Below are 23,395 nucleotides of genomic sequence, written 5' to 3' on the forward strand. Positions count from 1 at the left end.
CTTATTCCACAAAAAGCATTTACTCCAAAATACATTCATTGAACATCGTACATTTTGGAGTAGATGCTAATATAGTTTATGAACTTCAAGATGGTATGCTGGATTTTTCCGGCAGTTTTGTAGTTTGCGTAATTTTTCTTCTAAAAGCCAATAAATCATCACTCATTTGAAAAATATTTTTTTTTTCTTGCAACTTTCCTCTTTATTGTGCCAATACTAGTACGCAATGATATGGTGGGATCTAACTACCGTCATTCCACGACATCTTTTGCTTCAAATGATTTTCTATTTGAAATTTTTGTTTTCTAGGAGTTTTATGTGCTGTTTGAAAATCGACACATCTTTTTGATAATTCCGTAAAGCTTTCTACTAACTAATTGCATTGTGTCATCAACACTTTTACATAAATGCTTGACTCTAAACGATTTAAAACAAGAAAACAATTCCTTCGTTTTGTCAAGGCATTATGTTGATTTTTGTTACTACCTTACCACTTGTGATGCATGTAAAACCAACATCAAAATTATCGACACAGCCATGCCGAAGTAATTTTTGCTATTCTAGCGCCATCCCTTAAACAAAATAATTTCTTCTACCCACTTCAAAATAATTCCAACTAAATCCAATTTACTTGATATTTATTTGCTTGGAGTATTTTCTTTAGGTCTCAATGCTAATTCACGTAACGAAATGAAACAACAGTGAAAATACATTTTTCCTACGGCTTTAATGCTGTATCTTATCTGTTCTCGATAGATCCGTGAGGATGTCTGCAATTTCTTCACCTAACCAATTGTGTTACAATATCAACAACAGAATGGAGACCGTCTATTGAGAGATCAAAACGAAGTTTTAGTTCATAACGATAATATATTTCCATCTTTGCCTGTAGTATATAGCGCTAACTTAGAGAAGGCTGTCTTGAAACAATTGTAAAAACTAAATATGCCCTCAAATTATCGCGGACGGCGGGAAAAGATGGAATTGATTTGATTTCAATTGGTAAGTGATTGTGCAGTTTTTTTGCATTGTAAAATATTGAGCCGTCAACTAATTCTGAACGTAGAGTAGGTAGGTAAAGGTCGTACTCTGCGTTCGTAAGTGGAAAGCTGCGCAACGACCTTCATGAAATTGGAGAAGCGTGCTAACGAATTAGACAAACGGATTCAAAGATGAATACTGAAGGAAGAGTCCGAATTTTTAATCTTTTAAAGAATTCCCTGCAGTGAGCCCTAGTGTTTAGTCTGAGCAAATATCTAACAACTCTATTTTTTAATTTGAAGATTCGCTCAAATTGAGTAGTACCACACATACCCCAGAAGGGAAAGGCATATCGGAGATGTGACTCGATAAGGGCATAATAAACTGTTAAGGATGTGGATAAGTTCAGTTTTTTGGAAACTGATCTCAGCGCAAAACAGGAGGAACTCAATTTTTTAGATAAGGCGCAATATGTAACTCCCATTTCAAGGAATTGTCCACAACAAGCCCTGAGAATTTTACAGATTCAACGACGTCATTGGTAGTGTTATTTAATAAAAAAGGCAACAATGTATTTTTATATGATAAAACTTCATTTATAGTAACGTTAAAATAGAGAAGATTAGAATCGCACCATGATTTAAGGGTGATTCGGTCACTAGATATGGTCCTATGAAGTACCGTGAGGTCATGGTTGTTTCAAGAGAAACTAGTCTCGTCTGCAAATGTACATATTTTACCACTGGTGTCTGGATAAGCGATGAAACAAAATAGGGTCTAGTACTGAGCCTTGGGGTACTCCACATTCTATTATGATTAATACAATCGAAAGCTTTAGAAAAATCACAAAAAGTTGTTGCAGGGGATGGATGGATGTAGATTATTTAGGAGGAAGAATATATCATCATTTGTTCATTTATTTCTTAAAAACCCAAATTGATGGGTAGTAAGTATTTTATATTTAAACAGAAATGATAAAAGCCTCTTTTTGTTTAATTTGTCTATGATCTTAGATAACGCGAGAAGGAGTGCAATTGGGCGATAATTCGATGTTTGCTCCTTTATGCAGAGGTATAATTATAGCCGACTTAAGGCAATTGGGAAAAGGGCCATTGTGAAATGAAACGTTAATTAAAGTAGTAAGCTGATTTAATGTGCAATCGGACAGACTCGAAAACATTTTAAAGACGAGTTCCAGTTCCAGACGAGTATTTATTTTTGATGTCATTAGTTATACTGCGAAGCTCTGCTAAAAATACGGACATAAAGAAGAAACTGTGTAAGCATTAGCATCAAGGAGATATGAAAGCGGATCATGTGTAGGAGTTGTAGAATTTGATGAATTTTTGGCTACATTTATAAAGTAATTATTGAGGTTATCATGTGAAGTAGAGATTATGCGCGTTGAAGAACGCTTATTTCTTAGATCATCCACAATGGACCATGTTTCTTTAGAAACATTACGAGAATTGTCGAGTCTCCTATTATAATAAATATCTTTGGCATTGTCTTCATTTTTCAGTATAGTTTCACATAAAACCTAGAACATGAATAAATTAATTTCCTCACCTTACTAATGATTTAGTTGTGTTACAAATATAGTTATTATAACGCAATAAATCAGGTCGCCTGTGGAATGTCAAATGTCAAGCAATGGCAGCTCTATTCACTTAATTGTATAGTTGTGAAACGTTCTACAAAATTGTACAACAACAGTGCAATGTCTTAAACCTTCTAAAAATAATGAAAGTATCGTTTATTTGTTATTCTTTGTGTAATTGATATTTTTATTATACTTAAATGGAAATTTTCATTGACATTAAATCTTAAGTTCCTGTTATTTATTACATCATTTTGCTATTATCTTTAAGGCCATAGAAAAAGTATAGTGTTTAACTTGCATGGAATGCTAATTTCCCACTCGTATGATTCATACTCATGGGATATGACTATCATTCCTCGCTCGTTAAACAATATACTATTTTCAAACTAGAGTTTTTACAATAACATTTGTGGCCTAAATCTTGTTACAATTGGTCTTTAAGAGTGATTGTTACATAATAGATGACGATGTTGACAAAGTTGAAAGAGTGTATATTAAACATATAGGTACAGAAGGTTTGGTCATATAGGAACAATAACATTCTAATAATTAGCTGAAACTTCCGTTATAGAATAAAATAAAATTCATGATCAGGGATATCACTTTTAAAAACCAATTATACCAAAATTTTATTTTTGTGTACATTTCAAATTCCTTTTACTTGATATTTCCATTTCCAATACTCTATGCAAATAATGCTTTTCTTACATATGAATACGTGGGCATAAATGTCAGTTGTAAATTTTATTCAACCGCAATATTTTAATGAGATTGTTTTCGAAGCCAAACCTTCAGTTTCAGAGGGAATAATGTATTATTCAATCGATATCAAAATACTGGTAAAATCTGTCGATTGGCGGAAGGGGAAGGGGTAATATATTTACCTTTGATGTTCTATCTTTTCAGCAAGATTAGATTTATGTTATTTGCTTTGCCACTTGTATCCGATACGATTCAGTTCCTGAAATTTTTATAATGTTATAAAACTGTTCATTTTGATCAAAATGTTTGATTCATGTTTTTTTAGACTGTCGTTCTGAAACGAAAAGAAGAGATAATTGTTTTCTGTTTAAAATTTTGTAGCTTACAAATTTTACAAATGTTCCACAACTATCGAGAGATTCCTATACTTTCTTTAGAGGCATTGCTCTAATCTAGAGCACAGCAGGCCTTTTATGCCTATGGCCTGAAGTCTCTCTACTGCTTTTCTCCAACTCCTTTTGTTCATAGCTGCATTGCGCCAGTTCGCTGCCCCTTACTTCTGCAAATCTTCCTTACATGCCTCTACTTGTTAAGGCTCTTTCCACCCAACTGTTTTCTTCTATTCTGGCTATATGCCCCAACCAACGCAGTCTTTTCACCTTTACTATATAGCCGATCTTTCCCTGTCCATATAACCTTTTAACACTTCATTCGTTCTTCTCCTTTTATCTTGTTCCACTTGTATCCCTCCAAAATTTTTTCTAAACATTCCTCTTTCCCATGAATTTAGCCTGTTTTCCTGTTTCTTATTCATTACTCAGCATTCACTACCATATAAGACCGTAGAGTCTAAACTATCCTGTAAATTCTTAGCTTCGCTTAGACTTTAAAAGGTTTTCAAGAAATTCAATTGTTTTTTGCCTCTTGACAACATTTTCTCGAATTATTTAATTTCTTCTCTTTTACTTGTTACCGTCACTCCCAGGTATTCAAACTCTCGTACTCTATAGAACTGGAACTCTTTGTTTTGTTTTGTTGTGATTTTTAATTGTTTATCCCTTAAAAGTCATTACCCATTTCCAAATACTTGGTCTTGTGTTCGTTGACATGTAGGTCATATCTTTTTGCTACCTTTTCAAGTAGTAAAAACATTTTTATAGTTCCTGTTTTGTTCTGGTTATGACCAGTACATTCGCTCGATTCTTTAACAATTTTCGAACAATTAGTCCTATATTTCAGCATATTCAAAAACTTGCTCCAGTACGCTAGAAAATTTCCAATATTCGAGAACTTGCGAAGAATTGTTCTAATTTTCAATAACTTTTTAAAAAGTTCTTTATTTTCCAAAATTTTCGAAAGATTACTGGAATTTTACAGAACTTTGAAAAGTTGTTCGAATTTTAAAGAACTTTCATGGAATTGCTTAAAACTTTCGAGATATTGATCCAATTTTATAGAATTTTTGTGAAATTACTACAATATACAAAACTTTCGAAAAAATACTCAAATTTTCCAGCACTGCCGAGAAATTGTTTCAACGTCTAAGCATATTCAAGAAATTGCTCCAGTATTCTCGAACATTGTATAATTTCTTCCCATCTTCCAGAACTTTCGAAAAATTGATACAATATTCCACAACGTTATTTAGATTTCTCTAATATTTCAGTTGAATCAAAAAATTGCCCAAGTGTTCAACTATATTCTATAATTTGCTTGAATCTTCCAAAACCTTGGTGGCTTATACCAAAACTTCCGAGAAATTGTTCAAAAATTGCAGTAGACTCAAGAACTCGTTCCAGTATGCTAGAACATTCTAAAATTCATTCAGATATTCCAGAACTATGAAAGAAAATCTCCAATATTCAGAAATTTCGAATTCTCTTATTTTCAAGAACTTCAAACTTTCGAGGTATTGCTTTATTTTTTGAGAATTTCGTTAAATTATACCAATATCCCTAATTTTTGAGAAATTCCTCCAATGTTCTAAACCTTTCTAGAAATGCCTGTAATTTCAAGAACTTGCTTCCATTTTCCAGTTTTTTGGATAAATTGCTCCTATATTTCAGAATATTCAATAAATTGCTAGTATTCTAGAAAATTCTATGATTCACATCTTTCAGGACTTTGACTATCCCAGAACTTTCCAGGAATTTTGCTAATATCCAAAAACTTTTTAGAAATTGCTATTATTTTTGAGAGATTGCCAAAATAATTTTGAAGAACTGAAAATTTTAAAGTCGAATTATGTCGAATGTCGAATATGTACCATAATTTTCGAAACCATGCTCCAGTTTTTGAGAAGTTTTCAATCCTTATCATATTTATCAGCACATTAGCACCAGAGTGCAGAAGGAGAAGATTGAGGCTAGTACCACATTCAAATACTGTTCGTCTCTCCCAATGTTTCTTAAAAACTTGGAAACTGAGTAGAAGGTTTTTAAGGAATATAGTAAAGAGTTTTCGAGTTTGAAACAAATAGAATAATTAAGAGCTCAGTTTGATACTAAATACTAGAAATGTGGTGTTTCGGAGCGACATAAATGTTTCATGTAGGACATACACAGTGACCCAGTAAATATTTGGAAAAGTACCACGGAAAACCATATCGTTCAGCCTTTTACCAAATTAACCGGTGATGTGTGTCTGTAAATGTTACAAAGTGCAATAAACTCGTTAATTATCAAAATTATGGAAATATGAATTCAGTAATTTGGGAATAAATGATGTTTAACACGATTACGACTACAGTAAGAAGATAGTTGAACTAGGACTAATGTGGTAGATGGATTGTACAATAAGGTCCAACAGAATAGTTAGCACGTTCAAACCTTTGGATTTTATTTTTATGTAAAGGCTTACAGTGCTGAGCAATGAAATCGGTGTTTCGAAACAACGTAATGTTGCAGAATGTAGAGCTCTTTCCGCAGATATATTTTAAATAAGGCAAGGGCTTCACTGTAATTTCAAGCACATAAACAATATTGGTATTAATGAATGATTTTTTCAATTAATCTAAAAAAAGTTGTCCTTAAAATTGATTCAATTTTAAATAATCGGCCACAATGGCCCTATGACATTAATTAATAACACAAGATTTATCTGAAAAAATTCTGACTTCAACCAGTAGATGTTAGCACTTATCAGTATAAGCTGGGTAATATATTTGCGGATGCTTTGACAGATTCTCACTAAAATTTCAGTTATTTTGGACGGTTAGTTTATTTTTTAACAATCGTATAAATGAGTAGTTGCAAACGGAAAAATTGAGTATCAAGTTGCAATTAAATATTTATTTTGACAATTCGCCTACGCAAATGAAAAAGGAGCTAGATACTGTGAATAGAGACTCTGCACCATCACCGTATAATTTTGGGCATTTGAATATGACCACCTTGACTGACGACGAGCTTTCGGGACGACCAAAAACTGCGACATCAGCGATATCATCGAAAAAGTTTTTGCATTCGAATGCACATTTCCTAGGCCTTATTGACGAGGCTTAAGCAAAAATATACAGATTTTTCGCGTCGATTTATAACTGGATTCACCATTACACTTCTGAAACGAAGAAGCATTGAGACAGTCAGTAACAAAAGGCGAACCAGCTTCAGAAAAAGGTAAAGATGATCCCATCGGCTGGTGATGGTAAGCACATTTGAAGAAAAAGAATACACTTTATCTGCCAGATCTGGCCCCTAGTGACTTTTTCCTGTTTCCCTACTTTAAAGTTTCACTTGCACCAGGACGTTCTCGCATAATTAAACATCTATTTTGGTGGAAAATAAAAATAAATTTGAAAACAATATCTTGGTTCTTTGTTAGATCGAAAACTTTACCGACAATCCTCGTATGTTGCACTCTGCTCGCTTTCAATACTCACGAAAATTATAAATTTTTCCGCTGAACTTATTTCTAAAAATATTAATCTCGCTAATTTTATGTGAATATACTAATTTATTTCGGGCAATAAACAAAAATTCACACTAATACTTATCGAAAAAAAAAAATAAACTTTACGAAACTAAAAATACAAAAACCGAAAGTGAATCTATTAAGAAATTTTAATTTCGACTAAACTACCTCTATTTCTTAATAGATTCTATTGGCGGGGAAGTTTGGAAATTTTTCCACTCGCTTTCCAAAAACCGACGCCATGACTTGTCTGCAGATGGAATGGTCTTTGTCTTCTTTGGAGCTGGTTCTCCATCTATTGGTTCATCCGCATCATTCTAGTTACTTCCATCGCTTATCTATGTTTAAATTTTCATTATCTGTATCTTCTTCTTCATCTCTTATTCTCTACTTTATCTTCTATATCATTCTTACAATTCAAATCATATATTTTTTGAGCTATCTCTAACCTAAAACAAATATTGTATTTTAGTCGTAATCTTATAGACCGCATTCGTTTTTTGGCCAAAAAATTATTATTTCCTAAAATGTATCTATCGACAATGTCTTATATCTATCAACAAAAAAAATTGTATCTGTAAGTTCAGTATTTATAGTACTTACAATCTCAGTTACAGTGATCTGAACAAAAACACTTTTTCAGTAATACTCAGATCCACGATGGAATTCAAAATTATATGAAAACGAAGTAGTGTCGAAGCTAAGAAGATACACTGGAGAGGCACCTTCAAGTAGTGATGAAACGAATGCCTTCTGATCTCACATCTGATCATCTGCGACAAACGAAGGGTGAAAAATAATTTTATCTCCAAATCACCTTTGTATTATTGTGACATGACTATGCAAATGTTTGAATTGTCTAAAGTCGTCGAAATATGGAGGAAACGTTTTTAAATTTAGAGCCTATATATACTACTGTTACTTTTTATCTTTTGTTAAGAAATAACAACGGAATCGACTCCATAAAAGGAGCTCAATCTATTACTCGAATATCAACAAAAAGATACATAGAGAGTCTCCAATAACATAACAAGTACAAGTAAAGTGAAACCCGAACGCTCTTCAAATCCCAAAGGTCAAGGCGTCATTCGTTTTTTTCGATGGGGATGACATCAAAAACGCCAACTATCTCTTATTTCTTACGTTTTTCTTTTCTTCTTTGAAGACATTCAAGGATTCAAGGAACGTTATGGTTTGAAATTAACTAACACTTTAAACATATGTTGACGAAATTGAGATGTTGGGCAGTAATATACATTGTTTCATCGATTCAAATAGTCATTAGGTTAATTTCAGTCTAGTTTTATAATTTCTGTATGAAGTGATTATCAAAATTTTCATGTTAATTGGTAATCTTCATTCAGAAAACAACGAAGGTGTTTAATACTTGTTCTAGAAAGTTTTATAATTTTGCAGAACATTCGTGTTTAAGAATTTGAATTTTCTCTAGAATTCTATATACATATATATATATATATATATATATATATATATATATATATATATATATATATTTACAAGCTTTAAAAGTATTAAAATCACCGGAAAATCTTAATTAAGTATTTCCCAGACGATGAATACATATTCGAAAACTTGCAAAATATATTAAAGTTAGTCCTCTTTGGTGTTTCCTTGCCACGTTCCCAATAAAAAACTACTCGTAATATAGCTGGCAAAGACTTATAAGGTCAGGATATCATACTAGCTATACTCTTGAGAGCCTTTAAAACTTATTTATTGCAGTTAAAGTTTAAAACGTAGATTCGCACACTGCAGTGCTAAATTTTATGCTTGCCACAGATGCAGAAATGTCTAATTTTTTTTTCATTACATCTTTATAACCAACCCAACTACGAAAAAGTCAAATTAATATATATTTTATGACATATTGGAACAAGCAAAATATCGAACTCTGACGTGCTCAAGTATTACCATGTGCCTGTTTTTATCTACAATCTGTAGACGCCCTAGTAGGTTTCCGGTACGCTCGACAAAGTCCACATTTAATATCATGAGCTCCTCTAATATAGTGCATCAGTAATATTCTAGACGGCTTGATTTTTTTCTAGACTTGAAGAAATTAAAGGTGTAATATACATTGTTTCCAGGATTCAAATGAAGTGATAATCGAAATTTTCATGATAATTGATAATCTGAATTAAGAAAACAACGAAGATGCTTATTACTTGTTCTAGAAAGTCTTATAATTTTGCAGAACATCCGAGGCATTGCTCCAATTTTCAAGAATTTTCTAGAGATTTCTAAAATTTTACAGGACTTTGAAAAGTTGATAAAATTTAAAAAAAAATTCAATTCTAACATAACTTTCGTCCCATAATCTAGAACTATGAAGAAATTGCTCCAATATTGCAGCATATTGAACATCATGTTCCAGTATGCTAGACCATTCTACAATTACTCGAAGTTTTGATAACTATCGAAGAAAATCTCTAATAGTCCAGAAGTTTTGAAGAATTGCTTTAATTTTCAAGAACTTTTAGAGATTTCTATTATTTATTTATAAAATTTTGCAGAACTTTACAGAAAGTTGTGAAAATTTTTAAGAAATTTCTGGATTGTCTCGAAACGTTCGAGATTTTGTTATAATTTTATAGAACTTTCGTGAAGTTGCTCCAATAATTTGAAACAGATAATGTCATTCCATTTTTTTAATATCTGTATGGAATGGTTATCAAAATTTTCACGATAATTGATAATCTTTATTTAGAAAACAACGAAGATGTTTATTACTTGTCATGACAATTTATAAACATGACCTACAGAATGTATTCGAAAGTCATGTATTATAAACAATCGACTTTGGATTCAACGTAATTCACGACATTTCCAACAACGTTAAATTAATAATGTGGTTGGTAAGTAATGGATCAAACCTCACTAAAAGATTCTCCACCTCTCTGAGTATTATCATCATATGCGACTTTAAAAATATATTGATAATAAAAAAGATATAAAATGGTGAAGTTAAAGTAAGAAAAAAGTATTTAAACACAATAAATAGAAAGACTATGGTTATAATACAAATTTGAAAATTAACGCTTGCATGTATGTTTGAGTGAATGAAACAAATCGCAATCGATCTAATATATCAAATTCTCGTGTTGTGGTGTTTGTAATTGAACTCCTCCGAAAGGACTTGACAGATTCTCATGAAATTTTGTGTGCAAATTTTTTTTTTAGATAAAACTTTTTGTTTTTATTTTTTTATGATATAGCATTAAAAAATACATACAACTCTACATTTTCAAGCATCTACGATTTTTTATGTGTTAATTATAATCTTTAATTTTTTTAGCAAGATTTTTATTTTTTGTGTTATGACTTAGAATAAAAAATAATATATTACTCTCAATTTTTCACCCCTCTACGATCAACCCCTCTTTTTCCATCGCGATTTTTTTTTGTTTTATTTTATCCACAGATCCGCAATACGATTGCAAGATGGCAATATAATAATTATAGTACTAAAAATTCTTATTTATAATTTCAATTTTCTTTTTGTATAGATCATAGTAGTGACTGTTATACGTATCATTTAGATTTTTCTGTGCAACTCTCATGTTAATTTTACTCTCATTGTAAATTTATCACTAAGTTCCAATGAAATAATTATTTATTAATAACTGAAAAGACAGTTTTCACTGTCATGTAAATAAACACGTATTGTGAGGTCACGCTAACAACGGGCATTATCGTACCTGTACATATTCTACTTAACATCTTTTGCAAATAGTTTTAAATCAAAACAGAAACGTGTTCGTGTTCAATAAATATACGTGCTCTATTATTGTGAATGTTAAGTCAAATAATGAGCAAACGAATACAATATTGAGTCACTGTTTCTCACAAATAACTATTTGAACTTGATTTATTTACTGGTTATATGTACATTCAGCAATTTGAGTCGTCGAACAATCAAATCTCATGCATATAAGAGCACGAACATCAGGCGAACAAAAGAATGCAGATGTGCGTGTGAGCACGGCGTAGTTATGTCAAATCACAAGAGGCACGAGATGAACGAAATCAACAGAGACAATGAAAACGAAGAGAAACGCGTAGATTCATAGTAAACAGATGTAAGGAATTGACCACCAACAATGCATTTACATCAGATTTATTTCTTCGACTAGCATTCCAGTATGAGCCTGAATATTAGGCTCATTTCAAAGTGCTTTTTGTACAACTATATAAAGCATACTTTCATTGTCTATGAAACACTCATAGTAAGTTAGTTTCTTATTGGACTAGAAAAATATTTCGTATATAAAATTTATATGGAAGAACAACGTTTTATCTAGTTAAAATCTATAAAACCATCCGTTCAACCATGATTTAAAAATCGTAAGGACCAAATAAAAATCGATCGTTTAGGGTTGGGGCACACTAAAGTGACATACTCATGTCTATTCAATCGATAAAATCCTCCAATATGGGAATCTTGTAATGAGAATCTAAACGTGAAACAATTATTATTGAACTGAAAGAAATAAAAAGGAAAGAATAACTAACAACTTCAGAAACAATATAATCTCTCTCTATTTAACAACAACCAAATATTTAAAAGATACTCAATTGTATCACAAATTGTGAACTGACATGTCACTAATAACCTTTTAAGTTGATGCGACAATAATATAAAAATATGGATATGGATATGAAACTATTAAATCCTCAATCATCAAGAGAATAGCGGCTAAGATAGTTGAACTTGCTGATTTGGATGTACAGATCTATGCCTGAGTGTTTGTCAGATAATCATTAATTGTTGTGTGGGGTGTAACTTATTACCATAATTACCGTAATATTGAAAATATTTATAACATCTGAGATCTACGATTCGCCATGTAATTAGAAATGCGAGTAACTGCTATCATATCAACAATTAACATGATTCCACCAATTCAGATGGAAATATGATGAGTTATACATAGAAATCTTCTTCATGCATTCTCTAGCTATTAATGTATATTAATACATTATAGTCCAGTAAATAAATGTCGAAAAATCTACGAAGCTGGGCAAATTCTGTATAGTATTAATTCAAGTTTTAATCAGTAGATTCTGACTAGTACTATGATATTCGAAAATGTTTTGGGAGAAAAAGATCGGGGAGTCTCCTGAAAATAGTCCTAAAAATTCGTTTTTTTGCCAATATCTTCTCAAATATTGTATTTGGAGAATATTATATTATGTAAAAAATGAAAATTATTTCGTTACCTATAAAAGTTACATAAATGATTTTTTTCGCAGCACAATATTTTTTGCCCTAGCGAGTGCTTTGAAATTCAAAATTTGACCAGGATTGTTTTGATTTTAGATTTGATTTTGAATAAAAATTATGTTTTATAACAGGTATATGGACCTAGAGATGGTGCTAGTTGCTGAAAAGTATCACTGTATTGGAAAGTACATAATCTATATAGCATATATTTTAAGTTTGAAGATGCCACGCTGTTTAGTATTTGTTTGGCATCAATAGTGAACGTTTTCAGTGAATTTGTTAACATTAAAAAAATTGGTCATCCATACGTGTTACATTAGCTCAACCAATATAAAAGCTGAACTAGATTTTACTCTGGATGAGACTGTTCCTTCGTTATCAACAGTAAAATATTGGGTGGCACAGTTTAAGCTAGGCCATACGACCTGCGTAGACCAGGATTGTAGTGGTCGACCAAATGTTGAAGCGGTACTGGATGATCATTAATTGAAACTGCGAGAGGTAGAAGACGTAATAGGCATTTCAATAAGTGCGGTACATCACATTTTAACTAAAAATTTGGACATGAGGAAGCTGTGCGCAAGATGGGTTCAGCGATTGCTCACAATGGAACAAAACCAACGCCGCGAATATTGTCAACGGCGAACTTATTGAAACGTTTGAGCGAAGAAATCAAACATATACAGTCGCATTTGGCTAAAAAGAAAGTGTTGTTTCATGCACCAACTCACACATTCGTTATCGCAATGGCCAAAATTAATGAATTAAATTTTGAGCTGCTACCTATTGCACTCTATTTGCCAGATTTAGGCCCCTCCAACAATGAAGAGGTGATGTCGGCAGTTAATGGCTTTGACGATTCTTATTATGAAAAGGGTATCGAACTTATTGAACATCACTGAGAAAGGTGTATGTTGTAAGTTGAAAGGAGAAAAAAATAAATTTTTTCCCAAAATTTTCTTTGTTGGTCTTGATTCTTTTAAGTCTGTCCTCGTATATATAAAAAGGTCTAAGAAATAAGAATCTATAGAAATTCCAATTAATTATTTAGATAACCAGAAAATATGTCAGTTTCTTATAAATTTGAGATCAATTTGTGTGAAATCACGCTGAGTGTCATGTTTAATATCGCATAGACCTATTGTAGATAGCCGCGTTGTTCTCTTGCGAAATATACTGCGCCTTTAAATGTGAAACCACGGGTATAGTCGACTTCTCAACAATTATCGGGATTGCGAACGTGATTTTTCGCCTGAAGATGAGTGTTTGGAGTACATTCATTGTTTGAGCATATGTTAAGCATTACAATATCATGATGGGGCTAAAAAATGTATCAAAAACTTACACAAATCAATTCAAACCAGGTGACAACATCTTTAATTTATCAGGGTTTTATCTAAAGGAAATTATAATGTTTGACGTTGAGACATTTCTACGTTACGCGTGACATTAGTATGGTATCAGAAACAACGAAGTATAGGAGAATCGATCAGAATTAGTAAATTATTTTAGTATCTGTTCTTAAATTAAAATAAGGTAGAATGCACTTAAAAATTCCACAAAAAAAAATAGAGCTAGTTTGGAACAATTTATTTTTTCCTGAGAAATCGGAACATATGAGTTATATACATAAATGAAAAGCTCAGAATGTAATTTTCATGTTGAATAAGTTGTAAGGATAAAAAAATAGGGACCAAGAGCAAAAATGACCGTATTTATCGTCTGTTGGCAATCCTTGATTTTTGAAAAAGGAGTAAGAGCCAAAACAAAAACGCACTATTAAAAAAAGGACATTTTAAGCTTTCCAGTGATGTGCAATAGAAAGCGTTAAGGGAATTTATATATTTTTTATTCAAGATTGAGCTTCAAAAACATCCAAAGAAACGAAATTTCAAAAGTGACTACATATGAAGTTGAACAAAAACACTCTAAACAAGATTTCTTGGCTTATTCAATACCCTTCAATGACCCATCATCTAAAAGGATTCATAATAAAATAATGGACAAGTTTCTAAAAATCGACAAAAAATCTGAAAAAATTTGGGTTAATTTTTGCTATATTTCGAAAAAAATCAAAATAGGGCTCAAGTTACAGTATATGATATCTATGGATCTTTTCTTTTGAATCAATAGTGATCAAAATATGGACTCAGAACAGTACTTAGAAATAAAGGGCACGTTCAGCTGCCATTATCTTGAAAAAAATGAAAATACTGTAAGTGCTATATTTTTTTTAAATATTAGCAGAAAACAAATGATCAGTTTGGAATCACTTCTCAGGGCCTCCTTTGCCCTCTTTTTCCGAGAATAGTGTCGAATTTCAAAGTACTAGTCAGACTATACCGATTGAAACTTGAATGAACGATACAGAATTTTTTCCAAGGCTGGACTCTTTAATTACTAGACTTTTATTTATAATAAAGTGTTTATAATATCAAAACTATTACAGATAGGTATAGGGAATCTTTAAGCACTATGATGCTTTGAAATTATACAAGGTATTCCATTTGAAATAGTAAAGTAATTGATATTTGAATATAGTTGAAGATGACATAATTATTTGAACACCCTATTATAAACTTATATAATTCAAAGTCTCCTTAATCACTGTTGTAAATTTCACTTGTCTAAATTAAATTAACTCACTGGAATCTTTAAGCACTATGATGCTTTGAAATTATACAAGGTATTCCATTTGAAATAGTAAAGTAATTGATATTTGAATATAGTTTGCAAAAATTGGAGCATTACAAAACCTGCATACAGTCAATCTTTATCCATTTTATTTTTGATACTATTCAATTTCATATTGTTCCATATGCGGCAGTAGTGAGATAACTTGCATATGAATCTAGCTTCGTCGATTTAAAACAAAAGTTGGAGTAGTCAATTCCGACGTGGTCGTTTTGTTCGCTCTAGGCGATCAATGTGAATCACAAAATAATCAGATGCTGGTGCTTCTTCAAGATTATTAAAGCAATTGTTCCTAGGAGCGTTTTGCGAACATTCTTTTCAAAACCAATATCATAAAAAAACGATTCTCATTCATTAGACTTATCAGAAAATGTATTCCCTGGGGCTAATTTCGTTAAAGAAAATTTTATTTTCTAGAAAAATAGCATAAACATGACCAGCATAATTGCATCTCAAGCGTACTTATTTCAAACATTACACTTATTGCTCGTAAATTTTATTATTCCATATAATATGTTATCGGAAAATATAATTTCACAAGGGAATATCCCAATGTCCTCAATTTCAAATAAAAGCAGCATTAATGTATTCAGACAAATACGAATCACAATAACTATACAGGGTGTCCCACGATGAGTTAAATCTATATGTATACGGCAAAATACTTGTAGTAAAATCATGAAAATTCCTACGTTTGGGTTTTCGGATATGATATTTTTTACTAAAATATTTTCAAAGATGGCCAACTTCCGTTTCCACCGGAAGTCGGAAACGTAGAAATTTTCATATTTTTACTATAAGTATTTCGCTATATACAGATAGTTTGAACTCGTCGTGGGACATACCGCCACTATTTATTATTTAAATTTTTCGAAAAATCTTTGTCAATTGTCTTTGTTCCCATTGTGGTCAAAACATGTTTCTTCTATTATTAGTCAGGTGAAAGTTGATTAAGGTTCCAACCTTCTACCATAAAGTTCCAATTGCCTTTTTTCACAATATTTCGTAAGATAGTTATTGTTCTACCAAAAAAATTTGATAAGTTTTACGAAAAATGAGATATTCCATTTTTTTGAGCCAGTATTTTGCGGCATAATATGAACAATTCTTAAAATTGTCGATATATGGTTGGACTTTAACCTTGCATATCTTTAGAAATAGTCATCTTAGTAAAAAATCATTGCATCACAATATTAAGAGCTCAAAATTTAACAGAACTGCCCCACTCTAATATTCATCTGTGATTACTTAATCAAGTGAAAAGATCGCCTAGGGCCTAGCAATAAAAAGTAGATCAGCATGCGAAGTAACACGAATAAAAATGAAAGCGCTTCATGGTTTCAACCAGTAGCCACTGAAGCAAATATCACTTCAGAGGCGGAAGGGACGTCATTGGTGGCGAGGAATGTTCGTTATAAACTGTCACAAGCGCAATCTGTTCTATACAAAGTATGTCAAAACAAAGAAAATTTTATTACAAGAATACATTAGATGAGTCATGGTTCCATCACATTGAAGTAGATACTCAAATGCAGAGTAAATACTTTCACCACCCTCTCGAAAAAAATCATAATGCAACCTCAAGTAAAAAAAATTATTTTGGGGTGATGAAGGATTACCTGCAGAAAGCCATTGTGACAATTTGGTTCCACAATTAGGTGAGGCGATAAAAGGAAAACGCCTATGGAAGTTGCGTGAAGGTAATAAGGATAACGCACCAATAGCAGGTCCAATATTGCAACATCTCCTATAGTATAACCGAACTAGTTGAGAATCTATCATTTTTTTCAGATTAAGCGGTAACCGACTGCTTCCGAAAAACACTTGCATTCAGTTTAAGCTCGCTCCTTGACGTAGTCCTTCTGTTTCCACGTTAGTTTCAAGGGTCAGTTGAGTCGCGACTATTAAAGAGTAGACGGTGTACATACAGTACATACGATTTGATATCGGAATATACATCTACAAAGCGATTGAGGCATCTCTTGGAGCTGGATTCGCTATAGTAAATTCAATTTCACATAATTATCTTCATGTGAAAAAAAGTGTTGTCGATGAATGCCACATACGCTTAACGGTTGCGAAAAGGCAGAGCAAATACGAATTTAAGAAGTATGAAATGATAGTAGACATCGTATTCTTTTTAAAACAATAACATGTGATGAAATACACATACCATTTTATGGCTACCATACCTGCCAAGAAGAACCGTGTGTACATTCACGACGATTCATCAACACCAACAATGGCGAAAAAATAAAGGTCTGTCAACTTAAAGCTACAGCATAATGTACACCACAGAGTGTTTACCTTCAGTTCTTTTGTCAGTCAATATTGCATATTCATACACTGCACAGCAAACAGTTGGAAATAATCTAATTGTCATTGAACATCCCCATTTGCCTGATTTAGCCATGTATGATTTCTAGTTAGTCTTTAATTTAATGAAATTATTTACGTGGTCGACGTTTCACGACCGAGGATGAGTTACATAAAGCACTTATTCAATTTTTTGATACTGGTAATTACCTTAAACACAAATACCATCATTTTCATAAAAAGACTTGTATAGCTACTCTTATGCATTACGAAGTCTATGCTATTTTCTCATATTATTTTTATAACTATTTTTGACTAATACACTCTCTTTCGGGATCTTGTCGATTGCTATTTCTAGGTCTATATAACCTGAAAATACCCTTCTCTATATATGCTTTTTGTTATATTAGTTTTTTGCGAAGATTTTGTGCATTTTCTTCTAAATCCACTTTGGTTTTCCAGATTTGGTCTTAATTTTATGACTACATAGTTTTCTATAATAATATCTAAATAACTCATATAGGAGGTTTGCTACTAAGTTTTGAGGTATGGTAACACTGATGTGAAATTGTCAAATCTGACATAGGCATCATTAAACTTTTTTAATGGTGAACGTGCTCAGAACGTGTTATTATACGAGTGCTATTTCAGTTGTTTATAGATAATTGAAACATTCGGCTGTCAAAAAGATTTGTCGCGTTGGATACCGCATAATTTGACAATCGCTTAGTAAGAAGCTCGTGTGGATGGGTGCAAAGAAATGCTGATAAATTCAATCATGAATCTAAGCATATTCATCCGATCTAAAAAACAATCGACTGTACGAGTCTTTCAAGACCAGCCAAATCCAATCAAAGTTGTTACCGCACTTCGAAGCAAATGGTCGAATGTTTTTTCGGATTAACACGATATGTCGTCACCATTTCATTAGAGCAACGTAGAACGGTCAATTCTGAATGGTACACCAGCAGAAGACAAATCATTCTCCACGACGACAATGCGAGCTCTCACAAATTAGTCAAACAAAAACGCTTTTGAACAGTCAAAACATCGAATTCCCACAGATTGAAAATTAATTGGAAGGTCAGCATTTTTCTACACCTGAAGAAGCGGTTGATGCGTCCAAATCATATGTTTTGGGGCTACTTCAACGGAATGGAAAGAAATGCTTCGACAATTGTTCAAACGTTTGCATACGTGTATTGATCTTAATATAGAATATTTTGAAAAACAAAAAGCCATATCCAATTATGAATATTTGTTTTATTTGTCTCAACTATGCCTCGTTTTGCGGAATATTTATTCGCGATTCTTTTCCGAGTAACCATATTTTCAAGTTTCTGTTAGTTTAGTAAAGCGTCCGATTTGATACGTTTTCGTTTGTACAGATTTATGGATATTATTCGAGGCAAAGAAAATACTGAAACAAAAGAGAAAGATCGAAATCAATGGGAGGTTTAGAGTGTAAGACATTGTGTTTTATGTCTTGTCGAGCTACGGTGCTGGCAATATATTGAGTATATATTGTGTGGAGTTTTGGGACTCAAAAAATAAAACACCAAATCAATTTTCCTTAGAAAACTTTAAAATAATAGAGACTATGGAACATTCATCTTTTGTTCTTGCTATATAGTGTATTATATAAGAAAAATCACTACTATTGTATGAATTTTATTAATTTAGTTGATACAAACAAGCAGAAACGACCGCCACAAAAAAAATCTCAGACTGAGAAAATTACAAAAAAGGAAAAGCTGGCTAGATGATTAATGTTACAGTGAAATACAACAAAAAATTAAACTCAAGACAAAAGATGTTGCAGAATAAAGTTGTGAAAAGCAAAATTGAATATAACAATCAAAGAAAAAAGTAAAGAAATTATGTAGGAGGAAAAAAAGATGTTGAACATATAAGAAAACAAAACGAGAGTACTACCACAAATATAGAAGATAAAGAAGGAATCCTTGTCGGTGACGAAGAAGAAAAAATTAGAAGATGGAAAGAATATTTCGAAGAAACATTTGAGGTCGGAAATGACAGAAACGAAAATGCACTTGAAGAAATAGCAAATGAAGAAAACCTTGAAAAGTGCTTCCAAACCTACCAAACAGAGAGAAGAAGTTGAAAAAGTGATAAATACGATGAAAAACAATAAAAGTCCCGGAGATAAAGGAGTAACAAAAGAACAAATAAAACATAGCGATGAACAGTTTAAAGAAGAAATTTCCAATTTACTTTGTCAGATTTGGAAAACCGAGAAAATTCCAGAAGCATGGAGAAAAGTCATTATATTACCCATTTACAAGAAGGGAGACAAAACATTGTATGAAAATTATAGAAGAATAGCTTTGCTAGACGTCACATACAAAATATTCGCATCGATTTTGAAAATATACGCAGAAAAATTGTACCAAGAAGGGTTAGAAAAGGCAGAGGAACATTCAATAAAATTTTTATGATAAATCAGCTAATTACTGAGTGTGATTAATATGAGATACGAACACAGATGCCCTTTCTGTTGATTTCAAAAGAGCTTATCATAGTGTGAACCAAATATTACGAGAAGCATCAATATCAACAGAAAGGGCATGATATTTAACAGAAGTCACCAATAGTTAGCTCATACCGATGATGTGGCGTCAATAGCATGAAACAGAAGAGAGCTTGAAAAAATCACAAAACAACTAATAACAGCAGCAGATGAGATAGGCCTACACTCAAATAATGAGAGAAGAATGCTTATGGAAATAAAGAATAAATGTGAAAGTAAGACAAAAAACAATTTCAAAGTACATAAAAATGATGAAACGTTAATAGAATTTAAGATAGTAGTTAATAAATGCCAAGAAGAAAAGGAAATCGAACTAAAAATTGCCAAAAGTAATAGCTGTGCAAGTAGTATTAGAAGAATATTAACATCAAAAGAGATATCCAGATCTACGAAAGTTCGAATTTATAAGACAATTTTGATACCCACTCTGACATACGCCTGGGAAATAATGACGAATAAAACTAAACCGAAATTGGAAATCTGGAAGCGAGAATTATTAAAAAAAATGTTTGGAGGAAAACAGACAGAGTTAGGATGGCAGAGAAGATCAAAACATGAAATTTACACACTTTTTAATGAGGCACCAATCAGCGCATTTATAAAGACAAGATGATTACAATGGCTAGGTCACTTAGAACGAATGGACGAAGACAGATTCTTGTCAATTGTGTAAGACTTTCGTGACTGTCTTCCAATGCTTGAATGTTTCTTAGGCTATTAGGATATCGCGTCGTCGAAAACTGTTTCTACCTAATGTTTCTCCAATTCGTGCTGTTGGCATATCTATTCAAAAGTTACGTGCTACTCAGACTGATTCTGACTATATTATCTCGTTGGTTCAGTCTTTAAAATATTTTGAGTGCTTGGGTCTATTTATTTTGGCTTGATGATCTTCGATATTCATTATCGCAATGGTATATCCTTTATCAGCTTGAAGAACTTATATGTTTCTGTCATTGTTAAGTTCCCTAATAGTTCTCAATTCTTTCTGTTTAAGATTATGTTTGGATTGGAGAGTTGGTAGTAGAATCCTTGCTCTTTTTGTACGAATCTCTTGAGCCTTTTCACTTCGAAATTATGTGGTACACTAACTTTTCATCCTCTGACAGGATTCTATTACTCAAGTTTTGTTGATGTTTGGAATAGGGTTTCGGTTATTGCTAAGATGATAAAACATGCTTACTTATTTTGCTCAATTCTCCCTAATGTTATATTTTCTTTCCCGTCAGAGTACTTTCAAGCAAAACAAAGTCAGCTCGAACAAATGATACAAACTATGGTCCTTTAAATGACAAGATCCTATTTCAGATATTTCTTATAGCAGTGGACCCGTACTGCAGTCTTCTAAATTACAAAATTTTCGAATCAGCTTAGGGACGCCTTTCATACACAAGACCTGAGAAAGGTTCAACTGTAAAGGTCAATAAAAACAAGTTATCAAAATAAATTAATTGCAAGTACAGGTTGCTATGGTATTATCTTTTTGGTGATTTTTGATATTTGTTATTTATTTCGAGAGGTGCTTTTTGAAAATAAGAAGAAAAATACATTGTTTTTGCTAACAATACTTGATATATAGAATAAAATTACCCTCTAATAGGTTTTGGGACACACTAGAGTGGAGGGAAATGAAATAGTGGACAGACTTACTCAGTAGGGGCGGATAAACCCTTTACAAGAATTGACTGTTCTGAGGTATCAGCTGTAGGTCAATAGTATTAAAAAACTAGTGAGTGAGGTAGATAGGAAAATAAACAGGAGTTGAGATGGGCAAATGTACTTCTGGGAAACTATAATCAAAGAAGATCTATGAGTGCAAATCTATTCACATTATCTTGAAGTGCTAGAGACTGGGAGCGTGTGAAATATAAGACGAAAGTCTTTAGTAACTGGAGCCACCCGATAATTATGAACATTCTATGAAAAATGGGACCAATAGATCAGCTGAGAACACAGTATCTCCTATGCCATCGTAGGAAAGGAGACACGATACATTGTTTGAGTCGTGGTGTATGAGACACCCTAAACTATATACACATAGAACGATACAAAATTAATGTCATACAAATGATCAAAAAAACACAAGATTTATTTTTCTGTGAAAATTTCAATTTAATCATAAAACGATGAAATATGTCCTGTTGATTTTTTTATATTCCCGTGGTGAGAACTTAATATTTCCCGGGATAAAAATAATCCAGGCAATTAACTATCTGTATACACATTTTATCCAAATCCCTTCAACAATTTTTACGAGATTGACCAACCAATATTGTTAATATTAGTATGATACGACATTAAATCAATATATAGCAAGACATATTGGCCTTGTTTGCGAAAAATCAACGAGCAAGGGAATACGAAACTCGAGACTGATCAAAGTGAAAAGTGAAACTAATAGAAAATTGATTGTTTACAGAAGTTCAGAAGTTAAACGTATCTATTTTCCCAGTTGTGGATACCGCTATTTCCTTTAAGGTCGTCACTAAAAATACATTGTTTATCTTATATAGTCTCATAAAATACAATTCTTATTCTAAGATTAACATTTTTTCTCATTATTGTAACCAATAGGCTATTTGATGTGATTTTAAATTGTTTCAATTTTTTCTTAATTGCATAATAAGCACCTTGAATATATTTAATTGTCTTTTCACCGATATGAAAATATTATTCAAATTATTTTGTCGTGTTATAGACATTTTTAAGCTATTGAGACTTGTTCTTCCAATATCAAATGCAGAAGACAGTTATGCGAGAAACAATCAATATTTCATAAATACGCACGGAACTCATTATCAACTTAAGAAATGAAAAATAATGTTTAAAATAATAAAATAAAATCTATCAAACTGTCAGTCAACGTGGACTCATCATCTGCACTGTTTACCAATGAAAACATCGAATCGTAAAAATAAATGCATTTATTTTGGTCGAAAGGCGTATATACACAATTTCTTCGAAATATTCCTGCCAGAGACAGTCCGCGATAAGCAGTCGCGTGGCTTGGTGAGATTTCTTTAATTCATATTCAATCATAATAAGACTTGCTGAAATAACTAGAGTATTTAAATTTTCTATTTATCGAGTAGTGGGTTGCTTTGGATCTTTCACAGAACCGTAAAACATCTAGAGACAAACTGAAATCAGTTGACAAAGCTGAGTTTATATAAGGAGAACAGGGTTGCGACATTAGAATACAATTACACCAGTTTAGAAACATTGCGTCAAATTTTGTCAGCATGCGATTTTAAACACAAAAAACTGAATAAACGTATGGCAATAACCGAATCGTCGGTAACAAATTCAATTCAAATAAAGAAACAATTGCTGAAACTGAGGCATATTTTGAGGCAAATGAAAGCAAATCCTTCTACAAGCACAGATCAAC

General features: G+C 32.2%; 4 protein-coding genes across 6 annotated transcripts in view; all 4 read left to right on the forward strand.

The window, feature by feature from the left end:
* LOC130444099 (probable small nuclear ribonucleoprotein Sm D1) overlaps positions 1 to 23,395 on the forward strand; it is a 169,745-nt gene that overhangs the window by 37,269 nt on the left and 109,081 nt on the right. The gene's annotated exons all lie outside the window — the stretch shown is intronic.
* LOC130444096 (neurocalcin homolog) overlaps positions 1 to 23,395 on the forward strand; it is a 226,092-nt gene that overhangs the window by 34,108 nt on the left and 168,589 nt on the right. The gene's annotated exons all lie outside the window — the stretch shown is intronic.
* Positions 1 to 23,395, forward strand: part of LOC130444097 (neuronal calcium sensor 2) — a 159,879-nt gene that overhangs the window by 34,082 nt on the left and 102,402 nt on the right. The window lies entirely within an intron of this gene.
* On the forward strand, positions 19,523 to 19,912 carry LOC130444433 (uncharacterized). The gene has a single exon (XM_056779556.1). It carries the CDS (start codon positions 19,523 to 19,525, stop codon positions 19,910 to 19,912), a length of 390 nt encoding a protein of 129 aa, XP_056635534.1.

Source organism: Diorhabda sublineata, chromosome 5 (genome assembly GCF_026230105.1).
Source record: "Diorhabda sublineata isolate icDioSubl1.1 chromosome 5, icDioSubl1.1, whole genome shotgun sequence".
Lineage (NCBI taxonomy): Eukaryota > Metazoa > Arthropoda > Insecta > Coleoptera > Chrysomelidae > Diorhabda > Diorhabda sublineata.